This window comes from Eumetopias jubatus, unplaced genomic scaffold (assembly GCF_037043125.1).
Source record: "Eumetopias jubatus isolate StellerSeaLion01/CBP00866 unplaced genomic scaffold, mEumJub1_p1.0 scaffold_11, whole genome shotgun sequence".
In the NCBI taxonomy this organism is placed as follows: Eukaryota; Metazoa; Chordata; class Mammalia; order Carnivora; family Otariidae; genus Eumetopias; species Eumetopias jubatus.
Window position 1 is genome coordinate 95,554,478 of NW_028274817.1, and position 19,053 is coordinate 95,573,530.

The 19,053-nt window shown below is 35.2% G+C and overlaps 1 protein-coding gene across 3 annotated transcripts in view; it reads right to left on the reverse strand.

Moving 5' to 3' along the window:
* Nucleotides 1-1,874: 1,874 nt before the first annotated feature.
* CFAP47 (cilia and flagella associated protein 47) overlaps nt 1,875-19,053 on the reverse strand; it is a 519,587-nt gene continuing 502,408 nt past the window's right edge. For all 3 annotated transcript variants that reach the window (XM_088028500.1, XM_088028501.1, XM_088028499.1), the window contains 2 exons: nt 7,706-7,874; nt 1,875-2,087 (listed from right to left, as the gene is read on the reverse strand). In XM_088028500.1, coding sequence (XP_087884626.1) covers nt 1,875-2,087; nt 7,706-7,874 — 382 coding nt within the window. The remainder of the gene's footprint in view (nt 2,088-7,705; nt 7,875-19,053) is intronic.

Below are 19,053 nucleotides of genomic sequence, written 5' to 3' on the forward strand. Positions count from 1 at the left end.
GTAAAACCTCCTACTGCTTTTTCAAACTCCTTTTTCAATATGAAGATATAAACTTTAGCACACTACAGCATGTTCTTTGTCCTCTAGAAATAAGGAAGAAGTTTGTGGATATTGTTAGACCGCTTTCTAGTTACTTGCCACACCCCCCACGTAACTGCTCTAGTCTCTGAATTAATTTGATGCCTTTCGGTCTTAGGGACCATTGATATTCACAAGTGCTGGACTAAGAAATAGTGGAAAGTATACAGTGCAACAGTTTCAAATTATTGGAGATTTTCAGATAGGAGAGCAATTGTGAAGGCTCAACATAAGCGGTTTAAGATTTTTTAAATATTATGTATTACCATAAACACCAAAATATAAAAACACCAATATAAATACCATATGTTCATGGCAAATAGGATTTTACTTTCCTAAGGATTTGGGGAAGTTTTATAAAGGCTTTGTGAGAAATATACTCAGAGACTGACCAAACCCCTCCTCACACACACAGTACAGCAGAAGAAAGGACAGACAAATAATCTATGACTCTACTCAAAAAAATGTCTTTAGAGAGCCAGAGAAGAAGAAAGGCTTTTGGAGATTCACAGAATTTTAGCTTTTGTCCTTTTTGGGGATGGCAAATCTGAGGTATATGGGCCTCTACTCTCCTCTACTTCAATACCTGCAGACAAAACTAAGTGATGGCATAGATGTGTCCCTACAGTTCCACTTAACACCTTGGGAAGAAATTATAATCAACCTACAGTGGTTCCTAAAGGCCATTCCTACTCTAGTAGGAGGTTGCCAAGTATTTCCTGTAAAGTACCTGAGAGTAAATATTTAAAACTTTGTAGCTCTATGGTTTCCGTCCATTGGAGCTCAGGGTTACAGAAGGAAAGCACGAAGACATGTTTATTAATGTTTTATAAAACTCTATTTATAGACAATAAAATTTGAATTTTTAAAAAAGTTTATTTATTTATTTATTTATCTAGTAGTTTAGAGAGAGAGAGTGAGAGCACACATGGGGTAGGGAAGCAGAGGGAGGGGAAGAGCAAGAATCCCAAGCAGGCTCACCTCTGAGCACAGAGCCCAACGTGGGGCTTGATCCAAGGACCCTGAGATCATGACCTCAGCTGAGATCAAGAGCTGGATGCTTAACCAACTGAGCCACCCAAGCGACCCTGAAATTTGAATTTTATGCAATTTTCTTGCGTTACTTAATATTCTTCTATTAATTTTTTCAATCATTTAAAAATGTAAAAATCTTTATCTGTTAGTAGGTATATAAAAATAGGCAGTAGACTAGATCTATAGTCTGCCAATTCTTGTCCTAGTATAGTTCTTTTGTTTTGCACATAACACGGCACAAAAAGGGTAAGTGATGTCCTTAAAATCGTATGAATGAATGATTTGTGGTAAAGCCAGTCATTTTGTGCCAAATTCTCTTCAAGATGGTCCATATTGGCTATTTATTATTATATTTTTCCTGAATGATAAGTACCGAGCAAAATGCTTTTCCTTTACTTTGAGAAAATGAATTTTCCCCAGGATCATTTTGAAATAAATCTATATTATTTAAAGACTCAATATAGGAGTGGATGGACTACATATACTTACATGCATTGATTTTTAAGTTGAAATCATTTTTTTACTACAAATGTACCCCGTACCTTAAAAGTGAACCAATCCCAATAATTGCAATTAGTCCATTTTAAAAGACACACATAACAGAAATCAGGTGCAAAATAGTCAGAGTTTAAAAAATAAAATAGAGAAGGCCTATTATAATTGAAACATTACTCATCACAAATATTCCAAAAGATGAAAGAACAATCATGAAAATATGTTTAATTCTACTTAAGGCCAAGAAATATTTTGGAAAAAAGTATTTATTTATTCTTCAACATCAAAGGCACACCCTTGATGGTAGAGGACACCCCTGTCCTTGTGAGTTTAGCATTTTCACGGATAATATTGCGCCGACGAACTGGCTTGCTCTGAAACCTCTCATTAGTAGTGTCAATTTTGGCTTTTACATTCATTGGTGGAATGGTAACTTGAGGTAATCCATTGATATCATACAACCAGTACATGTCTGGTGTCTGAAAACAAAGAGAGGAGAGATTTTACATGAAATATTCAGGGACTGAGAAACCTATAGGAAAAAGTTTACCAAATTAATACGGTCTCTCTTCTCCATGCAAGGTATGGGAAATGTACAAAACTGAAAGTGTGCCCATAATAAATAATTAACATGGGAAATAAATTCAAGAAAGCATTTAGCTCTATGAATTAAGAACCACTCACTAAAAAGTCTCTCAAAGTTAGAGGTCTGCCCTGTAGGTGAAATAAGCATCCATCTGATCTAAGGGGAAGCAATCTATTTTCTTTGCATGAAACTGTTGCCCAGCATGAACTATGTAACTAACCGAAACCACACTTTGCAAGAACTTATCCTTGACAACTTAGGCATGGCTATAGAACCGACTGGTAAAATATGTTGAGCTTCTGTTTTTTAGATTATGAAAGTCTATAATTAATCGAACCATTTGAAATACCTGAGAGTTGTGTAAAATCATCAATGACAGTTATAATCTAAATCCAAGTTAGTACAACTTAGGGATTTATTTTAAAAATCCATTTTTTTCTGCATATATGCACAGGATGGCAATATTGAATTACACAGTCTAGCATTTTATGTTTATGTTCATACTTAAATCCCACTGCTCTTACAGAATTTCCGGTGTTGTGTTTATCTGGGTCTTCTTCCCCACAAGAAGATTTGTACCGTGTATGGTCAGAAAACTCATTTAGGATAAATCCAGGCTAAGTGAATATTGCAATAACATCAGCCAGGGCTTAAGGGGTAATGTGATATCAATCGAAGAATGTTAAGTGAAGGACTCTCTTACACATCTGGAATGACCCTATTTTATTTTTTTATTTTTTAAAAGATTTTATTTATTTATTTGAGAGAGAGAGAATGAGAGATAGAAAGCACGAGAGGGAAGAGGGTCAGAGGGAGAAGCAGACTCCCTGCTGAGCAGGGAGCCCGATGCGGGACTCGATCCCGGGACTCCAGGATCATGACCTGAGCCAAAGGCAGTCGCTTAACCAACTGAGCCACCCAGGCGCCCTGGAATGACCCTATTTTAATCAGAACTGGCCATTCTGTCCAATGTTCATAGTAATTGTGTATTCTGAATCAAGGAGTCAAAAGCAGAACAAACCAAAGACTAGACTATAACTAGGTTAAATATCATTTTACTTCACATAGGATGCTCAACTTGAAAAACAAAGCTACATTTTGGTGATTGTGCATATATCATTGTAAATTTTTACATTACAGGTGACCCACTTCATGAGTACATATGCATGAGTTACTTGAAGGGAACTGCACCTATGCCTAACACTCAGTGGTGCTTGGGAGTGAGCTACATGAAGGAATGTACACTCCTATTTGGAATGTAGTAGGTACAAATGGGAACGACATGTAGGGATTTGTACCTTCACCTGACACATCTCCAAGAACCTTTGAAAATAATTATCTATAAGGACACTATTTTTAAAATCCTAAATGTTATTGTATGCATTTCAATTAAGATTCAAATGATTCTGCCATAAGTGATGCTGAGTGTGTGTGTGTATATATATATGTATACATATACATATATACATAAATATATATAATCCAAATATAAAATAAATTTGTAAGAAGTCATTCATGTCCTTTATTCCAACACTCTATATGGTAATAAGAATATGTTTATTTTATAAAAATTAAATATTACAGTTCTCATTTCTAGAGTTAAACTTTCTTCAAGTTGTAAATAAATACAGTGACTCATTGTGTTTTTGAACATACTTTAAAGATATAGCTCTGTGTCTTCCACTCTGAATCTCCTTTTGAAAATATAAATTAAAAGGCTTATGTTAAAATAATGTAAGAATAAATCAATACCTCCACGTTACTAGTGCCTCTGAGAATCACTGCTGGTTTTAAAAAAGAATGTCAAATTGACAATTATACTCCTCAACTACTTACTTAAAGAAATTAAAAAGAAACAACTATTTTTTAAACAGATGAAATTCCCATATTTCAGTAATATCTTTGTAGTATGAAAAGGGATCAGCCAAAGCCAAAGACCTCATGGAATGAATGCTCAAAGCTATGCTTTAAAGGACACATTCTTATGAATGGAAACAGCCCATTAGCAGATGTGGGCTGTGCCGACCCACATCCCTCAGGTATTTCCATTTCATTGCCTGCCCCAACTTCCAATTGCCAATATCTATACCTCTTGAATCATGAGTTTTTCAGAAAACAAAACAAAACAAAAAGCACCCCCCCAACTCTCTAGCCCCATCAGGTGTAAATATTCTGTAGTGTGTTCCACACTATTTTCCATAGAAATCCCATGGGATTAAATTACAGATGCCCACTGTGGTAATTGCCTTGAAAAAGCACCCTTCATTGGTTTCCATTCCTTTTCTATCTCATATCTTGGCTTTCCTGCATCTGTTTCTTGAGATCATGTAGGAAATATGCTACTTGGATTCGAATCCCTATTTCAGGTCTGCTTAAGAGAAAATACAAACCAAGATTTATATATATAAATAAAATGCCATTTCTTACAGTTTCATGCAATGATTTATTCCTTTAAAAGCAATGCATTTACATACATATTACTTACATCTGATTATGTCTCTAGTTTTAACAGGTCCATAGATATTACTTTTGTACAAGCATTATATGTTTTATCTTGGATAATTTGGATAGCTTTCATATTTTTGTTTTGGTGTAGTGTTCCATGATTCATTGTTTGTTCATAACACCCAGTGCTCCACGCAGAATGTGCCCTCTTTAATACCCATCACCAGGCTAACCCATCCCCCTACCCTCCTCCCCTCTAGAACCCTCAGTTTGTTTTTCAGAGTCCATCATCTCTCCTGGTTCGTCTCCCCCTCTGACTTACTCCCCTTCATTCTTCCCCTCCTGCTATCTTCTTCTTTTTCTTTTTTCTTAAAATATGTTGCGTTATTTGTTTCAGAAGTACAGATCTGTGATTCAACAGTCTTGCACAATTCACAGCGCTCACCGAGCTTTCATATTTTTGTATAAACTATTTAAGATTTATCATGTCCACCATGGAAAGCTGAGTGGACTATTTATTCTCTTTGAGTAACATTGCTTTTTTGTAACAGTCTGACCAAGTCAACTTAAGTCTCTCAAAGCTAGTGCTATATGCCTTGTTTAATAGTAGGGAAAAAGCAGTTTTTAGTCATTCTAAATATGGTTTAATTGAAAGGGAACCCATGAAGCTTGCTAATGTAGTTGCTGAAGTTTCTGTAGGTTAATATTTAACTAAACTGTTTTTAAAGATCCTCATTTTTATTTCTAAGTAAAGCACAATGAAGGTCATATGTTTCATATATAAGTATTAATTGATTTAATGCTTAAAATCAACAGTTTAAAAAAGATGATAATACCGTACACAGCAATTTTTATTTAGATAATGAATTAACTTTTAAAATTCTTCACATTTATCATGTGAGACATCGTGGTGTTGTCCTTAAGAGCAGGGTTTTAGAATCAGACAATGTTTGAACTGTGATATCAAAGTCATTGATTTGATATATGCAATAAATTTTATGACTCTCAAGGGCATTATATTCAGCATAAAAAGCCAATCTCAAAAGTTTCATAGAGTATGATTCCATTCACGTAACATTCTATAAATGAGAAAATCGTAGAGATGGAGAAAACGTTAGTGGTTGCCAGGGTAAAGAAGGAGTTACAGTATTAGATGTGACCATAAGGAGTTAGCAGGACACAGTTTCCATACTGTTACCAGTTCCCACAGTTGTGTTAGAAGAGTTCTGTATCTCAGTTGTGACTGTAGTTATACAGCTCTATACCTGGGTTCAAATTGCCTAGAACCAGACACACACACACAAATATATGTGAAAAATGCTGAAAATGAAATAAGGTCTCTAGCTTAGTTAACAGTATTTAAATATAGTACTATAACTCTATAAAATCTCACCATTTGGAAAAGCTGGGAGAAGGATTCACAGGACTCTATGTACTATTTTTGCAACTTCTTGTAAGTTAATACTTTTTTATGTTAAAAAATATGAGATTTGTGAGTCAACTGGAAATTTGAACACTAAATGGATATTTGATATGTCGTGATATTAAGGAATTATTGTAAATTTTTATATGTGATAATGGTATCATGGTTACAATTTTGGTCTTTTAGAGATTAATAGGAAATAGTTGAAGAAAATAAGATGTCTGGGATTTTCTTCAAAATAATATGGAATATGGGGAAGGGGGTGGGAATATACTTGAATTGGCTATGATTTGATAAGTGTTCATACTGGAAGATGAATGTATATAGATTAATTATTCTTTCTACTCACATTTGGAATTTTCCAAAATAAAAATAGAATCAACAAAATAGTGATTTCTTAAACACATTACAATCTCAATTTTCCCCACATAAGCTTTATCAAACTGCACCACTTCAGACTAAATGAAAATTTCACATTTCCATTTGATCCCATATGTCAACTTATTCTCTCACAGAAACCCTTTAATTCTGCTTCCAGTGATTTAATTGTCAAATCAACATAGGGAAACCAGGCAAAAATTTTGTTGGGAAAGCCTCCAACATAGTTAATTTCAGAAATGTTCACTAGGTGAAATAAACATCATTTTCACTTGTAAACCTGTTTTTAAATATGTCATTTAATCCCCTTAGAGTAAAAGTATGTCCTTATTCTTAAGGAGCAGGTACGACACGATCATTTTAAATCAAGCATCTATATAACAAAGGGCGATGTGCAGCAAGGGTCCAGAGGCTTTATATTTTTATTACCTGGGTTGTAAGAATTCCCAGAAAGATGAAAAATATAAATAATTTTCTTGAGACATAGTCAACATTATTCTTTTCTCTATTCATTAAAACAGTAACAACACATTTTTCTGCCCATGGCACTGCTTAATTAGTGTCTGATTTAGAAGTCTACTAATCACTTTGGCACCAGGGGTTGTGTCTTGAAACATAACCACATGTCCTTTGTGTCTGTGCTACTGAAACTAGATACTGGCAATAGGCATCTTTTCAGAAATAATTTGAAAATTCTCTTTAGCCTAAAAGCTATTAGTAAAATACATGTGTGAAATCTGATGGAGAAATTTTGCTTACTGCATAAATTTTCAAAATTGTGTTTACCTTAACTTTTAATAAGATGATCACTTGAGCAGACTTTTATATTAATGGCTCACTACATTGTGTTTTTCTCAATTCAAAATCAGTTTTATCTTCTATTTAATTTTCTTCATTTTCGACTTTAACATTTTGACAGTACCTTATGCCTTAATTAAAGATTTCAAAATCTCTGTCTCAAATCACCTGAAGTCCTTGAATGGGTTATTACGGATAACAATATGTGAATATACAAATCACTTTACAGTCAATATTTATCTCTCCTGCATTTTCTTAATATGGAAGAGAAATAATTTCTTACTTCCCACTGGTGATGATAACTTTTTTGCTATATTCCATATTTACAAGTTCTTTACTGGGCAAAAGAAAATTAAAACAAGACAGAGTAGTTGAAATATGTTGGCTTTTGCAAGGTAATGTTGCTATTCTTTACTTGGGTGAAACCTTTTCTCTTTTCATGCCTTTAGTGACATCAAAGAACTCACCTGTATTGCTAATGTTGCTTTGTATTTCCTACTGTACATTCGGGGTTTGAAACCCACAAGGAGGACAGTTCCTTCAGTGTCAAAAGGAGGAAGTTCTCCAACCTGAGGCTTTACAAAAAACTCAGGATCACTGCCGGGTAGGAAGTATGCAGTGAATGGCTCGGGATTTCTAGAACAAAAAAAATAAATATTAACTTTAAATTTTATCATTACTCTTTGTGAGCACTTGATGGATAGAATTTATATCCTGTTGCATAGGACTACAGTTAAACTTGAATGCTGCCATGCCCCTATGAGCCTAATGCTTGTTACTTGGTAAGAGTTAGGAGGCCTTTTAAAAATTACTGAAGTGTCATTCTTCCCAGGGTGACAAAATGGAATCTTAAAGATTTTTAAAATGATGTCTTATGTTTTTAGGGTACAAAGAATAAAATGTTGTCCCTATAAAAATTTGAAGAACTCAATGTCCCATATTAAAATGTAATCACTTGTAAATAAATTCATATCCAAAATGCATGGCTAGAACAGCTATCATGAAGCCTTTGTTTTTATTACTATTCCAATGTGGTTGCTCACTCTCCTTTAGCTTTTCACTTGTGAAGTGAGATGAAAGTACTTTGCAGGTTCATTAAAGATTCTTGAGCCTGAAGATGAGTTGCTATGATCTGAAGTGAACTGAGCGGCATTTAGGATTCAAGTGACCATTTTCATGTCAAGGTTGATTACATTTGAGATGAAGATGGTAAGAGAAGTTGAGGAACTCATTTGGTAGAATAAAACAGGGGAGGAGTACACTGCATGGGAAGTTGTACATGAGGAATTTTAGATCCAAACTGCTGGGGTGATGCAAGTACAAGGTAAAGAACAATTTCCTAGAACAGATCCAACAGTGAATCATAGAAAAGGAGATGGGAGATTCAGGTTGGGACTCAGTGATTCCCTCAGCAAATGTATTGAGTATCATCTCAGAGGGTTTGAGAAAGTGGACTATGGATATGGATGGCCTGGATTGGAATCCCAGCTCCATGTAGGTGCATAACTTTAGACAGTTTACTTTTTTGTACCTCAGTTTTCATATCTCTTAAATGAATTTAATAACCTATAAAGCCATTCGATCACTACCTGACATGTAGGAAGTGCTCTATAAGGTTTAATCAATATTAATATAATCATTATTATGATTGTTGTTCTAAAACATCTTATTACCAATGCTTATTACCAGGCAATGATGCATGATGCAATAAATTTAAAAAATGTATAAAACAGAATACCCAGGGGTTCTGGTGGAATAGGAAGACCCAGACCCTCTTTTCTCCCAAGGAACAACAATACAAAGACCAATTCCCATTATGAGAAATTCAGAAACTAGTTAAGAGACTTCTGCCTTCTAGGTGAGCACAAAATCAGCTGTTTTGAAGTCAGTAGGAAAATTTGTGGCATGCTCTCACCACAGTCTGCCCTCCATACCAGTGCAATAGCACATGATTGGGAGGAAATTCTCAGCTTCCATTTTTCCCTGGGGAAGTAAAGAGAAGAGTAGACCAAATATCCAACAATTGGACTTCTGGTTGGTATGTGAAGGGAGGACTGGCTTCTGTCTTGCTTGTCTTGAAGTACTGATGGGACCTGACATACTATAGATGCATGGGGGCTTCTAAGAACAAGCTGGGCAGGGTGCTGGTGATCCAGAGGTCCCAGCAGGTTGATACAGCTCAGAAGTGTCTCCTTAAGTGTGGAAAAAGAAGAGTGGAACATGTGTCAAACTTCCTGGCTTTTCAGTGGGCTGCCCAACATTCTGGTTTATGGCCATCCTGTCTCAGAGAACTGACAGAACTTGGCAAAATCTAGATACCTAAAGGCTACTGAGGAAAAAAAAATAAAAGATCTGGTTGGTGTATTGCTGCTTCAGAGTGCCAGGGTACAGAAGACAGATAGCAAAGAGAGCAAGAGGTTAGGAACTCCTGAAAAATTAGAAACCAGCAAAACCCTGTAATCTTCACACACAAGTTCAGACAGATGTACTCACAAAAAAGATCTGAGGTGTCCCCAGGATCTCTAGTTGGTCTGAGTGGTGAAGATCTTTCTCTGTATGAAGCTAGTCTATGAAGACTGAGAGAGGTGGCTATTTTTTTCAAATGTGTGGATATCAACACAAAGTTACAAAGAACATGAAGACAGGAAAAATTTATTCAATTAAAGGAACAAAAGAAATCTCTAGAAACACATCATAAAGAAATGGAAGTAGAGGAATTACTGACCGTTCAAAATAACTGTCATGAAGATGCTCATAACTATCAGGAAAATAATGCATGAACAGAACAAAGAGAAAATATAAAAAAGGCCAAACAAATTCTGGAGCTGAAGAAGACAATAACTGAACTGAAAAACTCACTAGAGGGGTTCAACAATGGAGTTGATCAAGCAGAAGTAATCAGGGAACCCAAAGATAAGTCATTTGAAATCATCCAGTTAGAAGAGCAAAAGGAAAAAGAAATGAAACAGAGTAAAGAAAATCTAAAGGACTTATACAGCAATGTCAAGTCACCAATATACACATAATGAGTCTCAAAAGAAGGGAGAAATAGGGGCAGAAAACTTACTTAAAGAAATAATGGCCAGAAAATTCCCAAATCTGAGGAAGGAAAGAGACATACAGATTTGTGAAATCCAACATATTCCAAATAGGATGAAACTAAAGAACTCCACAATGAGACACATAATCAAAATGTCAACAATTAAAGACAAAAAGAGAATTTTGAAAGCAGCAAGAAAAAAGTGACTCCTCATATACAAGGCCACCCTTGTACGACCATTAGTAGATTCCTTATAGAAACCTTGCAAGCCTGAAGTGAGTGGAATGGTATGTTTGAAGAGCAAAAACAAATTGTCAACCAAAAATACTGTATCTAGCAAAATTGTCTTTCAAAAATGAAGAAGATAAAGACTTTCCCTGATAAACAAAAGCTGAGGGAGTCAAACACCATTAGACCTGTCTTACAAGACATACTAAAGGGAGTCCTTCGAATTGAAATGAAAAGATGTTAGACAGCAACACAAAAGTATTTGAAAGTAAAAGCTTACTGGTAAAGGTAAATATACAGAAAAATACACAACACTGAATACTGTAATGGGGGTACATGAATCATTTCTTAATTGTAGCATAAATGTTAAAAGATAAAAGTATAAAAAATAAAATTATAAAATGTATTAATGGATACATGATATAAAAATATGTAATCTGTACATCACTAACAAAATATAGAGATTTTGTATGCAATTAAAGTTGTTATCAGCCTAAAATAGATTATTAAGCCTATAAGTTATTTTATGTAAGCCCCATAGTAACCACAAACACCTACAGAAGATACAAAAAGAAAATGAGAAGGAAATCAAAGTGTGTCACTACAAAAATACATCAATACTACACAAAGGAAGACAACAAGAAAGGAAAAGATGGACAAAAGAGCTATAAGACATACAAAAAAACAACAAAATGGCAACAGTAAGTCCTTCCCTATCAATAATTATTTCAAATATAAAACAATCAGACTCCCAGTCACAAGATATAGTAGCTGCCTGGATGAAAAACAAGATCCAAGTGTATGCTGTCTACAAGAGACTAAATATATTTTTTAAATTTAAATTCAATTAATTAACATATAGTATACTATTAGTTTCAGAGTTAGAGTTCAGTGATTCAGTCTTACATAATACCCAGTGCTCATTACATCCCGTGCCCTCAATGTCCATCACCCGGTTACTCCATCCCCCCACCCCCCTCCCCTCCAGCAACCCTCAGTTTGTTTGCTATGATTAAGAGTCTCTTATGGTTTGTCTCCCTCTCTGATTTCGTCTTGTTTCATTTTCCCCTCCCTACCCCTATGATCCTGTTTTGTTTCTTAAATTCCACATATCAGTGAGATCATGATAACTGTTTTTCTCTGATTAACTTATTTCGCTTAGCATAATACCCTCTAGTTCTATCCACGTTATTGCAAATGGCAAGATTTCATTTTTTGATGGCTGAGTAATATTCCAATGTATATATCTATACCACATCTTCTTTATCCATTCACCTGTCGATGGACATCTGGGCTCCTTCCATAGTTTGGCTATTGTGGACATTGCTGCAATAAACACTGGGTAGAGGTGCCCCTTTGGATCACTACATTTGTATCTTTGGGGCAAATAGCTAGTAGTGCAACTGCTGGGTCAAAAGGTAGCTGTATTATCAACTTTTTGAGGAACTGCCATACTGTTTTCCAGAGTGGCTGCACCAGCTTGCATTCTCACCAACAGTGTAAGAGGGTTCCCCTTTCTCCACATCCTCACCATTTGTTGTTTCCTGTCTTGTTAATTTCAGCCATTCTGACTGGTGTGAGGTGGTATCTCATTGTGTGTGTTTTTTTTTTAAAGATTATATTTATTTATTTATTTGAGAGAGAGAGAATGAGAGATAGAGAGCATGAGAGGGAAGAGGGTCAGAGGGAGAAGCAGACTCCTTGCTGAGCAGGGAGCCCAATGTGGGACTCGATCCCGGGACTCCAGGATCATGACCTGAGCTGAAGGCAGTCACTTAACCAACTGAGCCACCCAGGCGTCCCTCTCATTGTGGTTTTGATTTGTATTTCCCTGATGCCAAGTGATGTGGAACATTTTTTCATGTGTCTATTGGCCATGTGTATGTCTTCTTTGGAGAAATGTCTGTTCATGTCTTCTGCCTATTTCTTCAGTGGATTATTTGTTTTTTGGGTGTTGAGTTTGATAAGTTCTTTATAGATTTTGGATACTAGCCCTTTATCTGATAAGACATTTGCAAATATCTTCTCCCATTCCGTTCGTTGTCTTTTGGTTTTGTCAACTGTTTCCTTGTTGTGCAAAAGATATATATCTTGATGAAGTTCCAATAGTTCATTTTTGCCTTTGTTTCCCTTGCCTTGGAGATATGTCTAGCAAGAAGTTGTTGCGGCTGAGGTCAAAGAGGTTGCTGCCTGTGTTCTCCTCTAGGATTTTGATGGATTCCTGTCTCACATTAAGGTCTTTCATCCATTTTGAGTTTCTTTGTGTATGGTGTAAGAGAATGGTCCAGTTTCATTCTTCTTTATGTTGTCCAATTTTCCTAACACCATTTATTGAAGAGACTGCCTTTTTTCCATTGGATATTCTTTCCTGCATTGTTGAAGATTAGTGGACCATAGAGTTGAGGATCCATTTCTGGGTTCTCTATTTTGTTCCACTGATCTATGTGTCTGTTTTTGTGCCAGTACCATACTGTCTTGATGATTACACCTTATAATAGAGCTGGAAGTCTGGCATTGTGATGCCACCAGCTCTGGTTTTCTTTTTCAACATTCTTTTGGCTATTTGGGGTCTTTTCTTGTTCCATACAAATTTTAGGATTATTTGTTTCAGCTCTGTGAAAAAAGGTGGTATTTTGATAGAAATTGCACTAAATGTATAGATTGCTCTAGGTAGCATAGACATTTTAACAATATTTGTTCTTCTAATCCATGAACATGGAAGGTTTTTCCATTTCTTTGTGAAAAGATTAACGTTAGATTTAAAGATACACATAGGCTGAAAGTTAAAGGAAGGAAAGAGATATTCCATGAAATGCTAAACAAAAGAGCATGGATAGCCTTACTTATATTAGACAAAGTAGACTAATAACAATCTGTAACAGGAGACAAAGAATTATATAATGATAAAGGATCAATTTACTATATATATATGTATATACACACACACACACACCCAGCAGCAGAGCACCTAAATGTATGTACCCAAAGATTGACAGAATTAAGGGAGAAATAGATAGCAATAGAATAATAAATAGTAGCAGATTTTAATACTCTGCTTTCATTAATAGATAGAAAACTCAGACAGAGGATGAATAAGAAAAAAGAAGACTGGAACAACACTATAGACCAAAAGGATCTCATAGATGTATACAAAACATTCCACTCAACAGTGACAGCAATTACATTTTTCTTAGGTGCACATGGAACAATATCTAGGATGGATTGGAGGTTAGGTCACAAATCAAGTCTGAATAAGCTTAAGGACTGAAATCATACCAGCTGTCTTTTCCCACCACAATGGAATAAAACTAGATATCAATAGCAGAAGGAAACCTGGGAAATAAATAAATATGTGGAAATTAAACAACAAACTATTGAATAACCAATAAATCAAAGAAGAAATTAAAAAGATACTAGAAAATACTTGAGACAAACAAAAATGAAAACACAACATACCAAAGCTTATAGACTGCAGCAAAAGTAGTACTTAGAGGGAATTTTATAGTGATAAAAGCTTACATTAAAAAAGAAGATCTCAAATAAACAACCTAATTCTACACCTTAAGAAGATAGGAAAAAAAAGAACAAATTCAACCCAAAGTTAGCAGAAAGAAGGAAATAATAAAGATGAGAGCAGAAATAAATACAGAATTAAAAAAAATCAACTAAGAGTCAAACTAAGAGTGGGTTTTTTGAAAAGATCAACAAAATTGACATTGAGCTAGACAAAAAAAAGAAGAGAGAAGACTCAAATAAATAAAATCATAAATGAAAAAGGGGATGTTATAACTGATGCCCCAGAAATAAAAACAATCATAAGAGACTGCTATGAACAATTATACACCAAAAAAATTATACAACCTAGAAGAAATGAATAAATTCCTAGAAAAATGCAATCTACCAAGACTGAATCATGAAGAAATAAAAACTCTGAATGGACCTATAAATATTAAGGAGATTGAATCAGCAATCAAAATCCTCCCAACAAAGAAAAGTCCAGGACCAGATGGTGAATTCTACCAAATATTTACAGAAGAATTAACAGCAACCTATCTCAAACTCTTCCAAAATATTGTAGAGCAGGGAATACTTCCAAATTTAATTTATTTACATCAATATTATCCTGATACCAAAGCCAGAAAAAGACACAAGAAAACTACAGGCCAATATCCCTGATGAATATAGATGCAAAAATCCTCAACAAATACTACCAAATGGAATTCAACTCACATTAATAGGATCATATACCATGTCCAAATAGGATGTAAGGAAGGTTCAACATAAGAAAGTCAATCAGTATGATATACCACTTTCACAGAATGAAAGATAAAAAATACATAATAATCTCAATTTATGTAGGAAAAACATTTGACAAAATTCAACACTCTTCTATGACGAAATCTAGGAATAGAAGGAAATTACTTCAACATAATAAAGGCCACATATGAAAAACCCACAGCTAACATCATACTCAACACTGAAAAGCCAAAGCTTTTCCTCTAAGACCACTATCTCTGTTAGCAGATGGCATAGCAGATACATGACATTCTTACATGTAGAATGATTACACAAAAAACCTGTTAGACTAATAAGTGAATTCAGTAAAACTTCAGGATATAAAGTCAACATACAAAAATCAGTTACATTTTTATACAATAGCAATGAACTATTTGTAAAAGAAATTTAAAAAACTATCCTATTTAAAATAGCATGAAAAAGAATAAAATACTTAGAAATAAATTTAACCAAGGAGTTTAAAGATCTATACACTGAAAACTATAAGACAATGATGAAAGAAATTTAAGATAATAAATGGAAAGATATCCCAATGTCCATGGACAGGAACAATTAATATTGTTAAAATGTCCATAGTACCCAAAGCAATCAACAGAATCAATGTAATCCTCATCAAAATCCCAATGGCATTTGTTAAAGAAATAGGAAAAAAATCATAAAATTCATATTTAATGTCTAAGGATCCTGAATGGCTTAAAAAAAAAAAGGTAGTTTCATCAATAAATGTGGCTGGAAGAACTGGATAACCACATGCAGAAGAATAAAACTGGATCCCTATCTTACACCACACACAAAAATCACATCAAAATGGATTAGAGATATAAATATCAGACCCAAATCCCATAAAAACATGTAAAAACCCCAGAAGAAAACATAGGGAAAAAGCTCCTTGTCTTGGAAATGATATTTTGGACATGACATCAAGAGCAGTGGCAAAAAAACAAAAATAAAGAAGTGGGACTATACCAAAAGAAAAAATTTCTGCACAGCAAAGGACAAAATCAACAAAATAAAAAGGCAACCTATGGAATTGAAGAAAATATTTGTAGACTGTATATCTGATGGGGGCTAATATATAAGGAACTAATGCAAGTCAATAGCAATAATACTCAAATAACCCTATTTAAAAAATTGGCATAGGACCTAAATAAGTATTTTTGCAAAGAAGACATAAAAATGGCCAACAAACATATGAAAAGATGTTCAGCATCACAAATCATCAGAGAAATGCAAATCAAAACATGAGATATCACTTCACCTCTGTTAAAATGGCTATTACCAAGAAGTAAAAAAATAAGTGTTGGCAGGCATGTGGAGAAAAGGGAACTCTTGAATGCTCTTGGTGGGATTTAAAGCTGGCACAGCCATTACAGAAAATAATAGGAATTTTCCTCAAAAAAGTAAAACTGAATTGTCATATGATCCAACAATTCCACTTCTGGGTATATATCTAAAGGAAATGAAATCAGTATCTCAAAGATGTATCTGTATTCCCATGTTTATTGTAGCATTAATCACAATAGCCAAGATACAGAAATAACGTGTGTCCGTCAACAGATGAGTGGATAAAGAAAATGTAGTATATATACAAAATGGAATATTGTGAAGTCATAAAAAAAATTAAAACTTGCAACAACATAGATGAACTTGAAGGACATTATGCTAATTAAAATAAACCAGACACAGAAAAAGCAATTTTCCATGATCTCACTTATAAGTGGAATCTAAAAGAAGTAGAATTCATAAAAGCAGAGAGTAGAACAGTGATCGCCAGGGGCTGGGGATTAAGAGGAAATGGGAGGATTTTGGTCAAAGGGTACAAACTTTCGGTTTAAGATAAATAAGTTCTGAAGATTTAATGTACAGCATGGAGACAATAGTTAATAATAATGTATTGTATACTTGAGGGGCGCCTGGGTGGCTCAGATGGTTAAGCGTCTGCCTTCGGTTCAGGTCATGATCCCAGGGTCCTGGGATCGAGTCCCACATCGGGCTCCCTGCTCCTTGGGAACCTGCTTCTCCCTCTGCCTCTCTCTCTCTCTCTCATGAATAAATAAATAAAATCTTTTAAAAAAAAGTATTGTATACTTGAAATTTGCTAAAATAGTGAATCATTAGTGTTTTCACCACACACAAAAAAGGTAGCTATGTGAGGTGTTGGATAGGCTAATTACCGTGATTGGGAGTATCATTTCACAATACATATATATATCAAATTGTTGAGTTGTACACCTTAAATATATACAAAGTTTATTTGTGAATCCAACCTAAGTGAGGCTGGAAAAAGTTAAAAAAATAAAATTTAAAAATAACAACCTTAATGGAAAAGGGTAAGCATCTGATAGAAAAATTTCCAATCCCAGTTATGACAGATATTTACAGAAACTATCCCTTCATATATGCGGCATTTGTTATATTATACTGCCCGGTAGGGTACCTGTTCTCCTTACATCTGCCAAGTTATTGCTGGATATAACCTTCTAAAGGAACAGAAATGTTTATCAGCGTTCCCAGGGCTATTGATACTGAAAATACAGCTCAGAGATTTGATGTGTTCTCTAACCTACCACAATTCAGAATTGTCTGATCTGAGGTTCACAGGATACCAAGCTGGGATAAGGATGTGAACAAGGGTTTCTCTGGTGAGATGGGACTGGAGGAGAGGAGACAGGAGGTGAGGCATCTTATCTAAATGGACACCCTGCCTACTAAACACTACCAAAGCTGGTAATTTGCTTTGTTCTTTGCAATGATTGTGTAAAGATGGGTGCTCGTGTGTTTGTGTGTGTGTGTTTAGGTAAATTGGATACAGTGATGCCTATTTAATAGCATCTTAAAAATATAATTAAATAATTCTATATATGCTAAATATTTAGTAGGAATGAAACAAATACTTACTATTTTGTTTATTGTGTTGTTCTTAGGTAAGGCAGATGAAGGAATAAGAAAAATGGAATGATAACGAATAATCACTTAAATGGGCTCATATTGTCCTATATTTGACACAGCTCTGATCTTTAATGGAAACACATTATTTTCAGTGTTTTAATAATATCACTAAGAACAATAGATGAGCTATTTTGATACTTTGAATTCTATTATGTGTTTCTCCTAACTCTTCAGAACACTTTGCATCCCTAAATCATCATGCCTAAAATCCCTCAACAAACTATGGTCTTTTTTTTCCAAGATTTTATTTTATTTATTTGAGAGAGAGAGAGTGTGAAAGAAAGCATGAGCAGAGGTGAGGGGCAGAGGGAGATGGAGAAGCAGACTTCTCACTGAGCAGGGAGCCCTACGTGGGGCTCAGTCCCAGGACCCTGAGATCATGACCTGAGCCAAAGGCAGATGCTAAATTGACTGAGCCACCCAGGCACCCCAAACTATGGTTCCTTTAAGTAATGAAAATATAAAGTTTCTTGGCCCCTTCTCTTTCCTCCTCTCCCAGAGATTCTTACGTTTTAGAGATTTTTTTAAAGATTTTATTTATTTTTGCACGTGCACGAGAGAGAGAAAGAGAGAGCGAGAGAGTGCACGAGAGAGAGTGCACAGGAGCGGTGGGGGAAGGGGCAGAGGGAGAAGTAGACTCCCCGTTGAGCAGGGAGTCCAATGCCAAACTCAATCCCAAAGCTCTGGGATCATGACCTGAGCTGAAGGCAGATGCTCACTGAAGGCAGATGCTTAACTGACTGAGCCACCCAGGCACCCTAGAGATCACTTAATTTAGGAGATAGAATAGCTACCACTTCATGGCTTGCCATGCAGTTTTTTTTCCTCCTCCTTTCCCCTCCCTGAATGCTCAGCAAACAAACAAACAAACAAAATGGGTAGTCATTAGGGTATAGAGTCATTTATCTTTAGAACTTATTTTACTCTTGATCACTAAAAAAAAAGAGAGATGTTGATTTGGTTTGTGGGGAAGCTGGTCAAAGGCTGAATATGAAGGTCAATCTGTCTTCCTGACCCATTTTGTTTCTTTTTCATATGTTCCCCACTAGTTTCATAGATTTTCTGAATGACTTGAGATTTCCAGTATCTAACTGGGTATAGCCTCCTAGAGGTGGAAAGTAAACTGGATATATTCAGTAGCTTATTTATATCATTGAGTCATCTAAAATAAATTATTTTTCCTTTTTAAAGATTTATCTATTTATTTGAGAGAGAGTGCGAGGAGGGGAGGGGCAGAGGGAGAGGGAGAGAGAGACTCTAGCAGACTCTGCCCTGAGTGCAGAGCCCCACATGGGGCTCTCT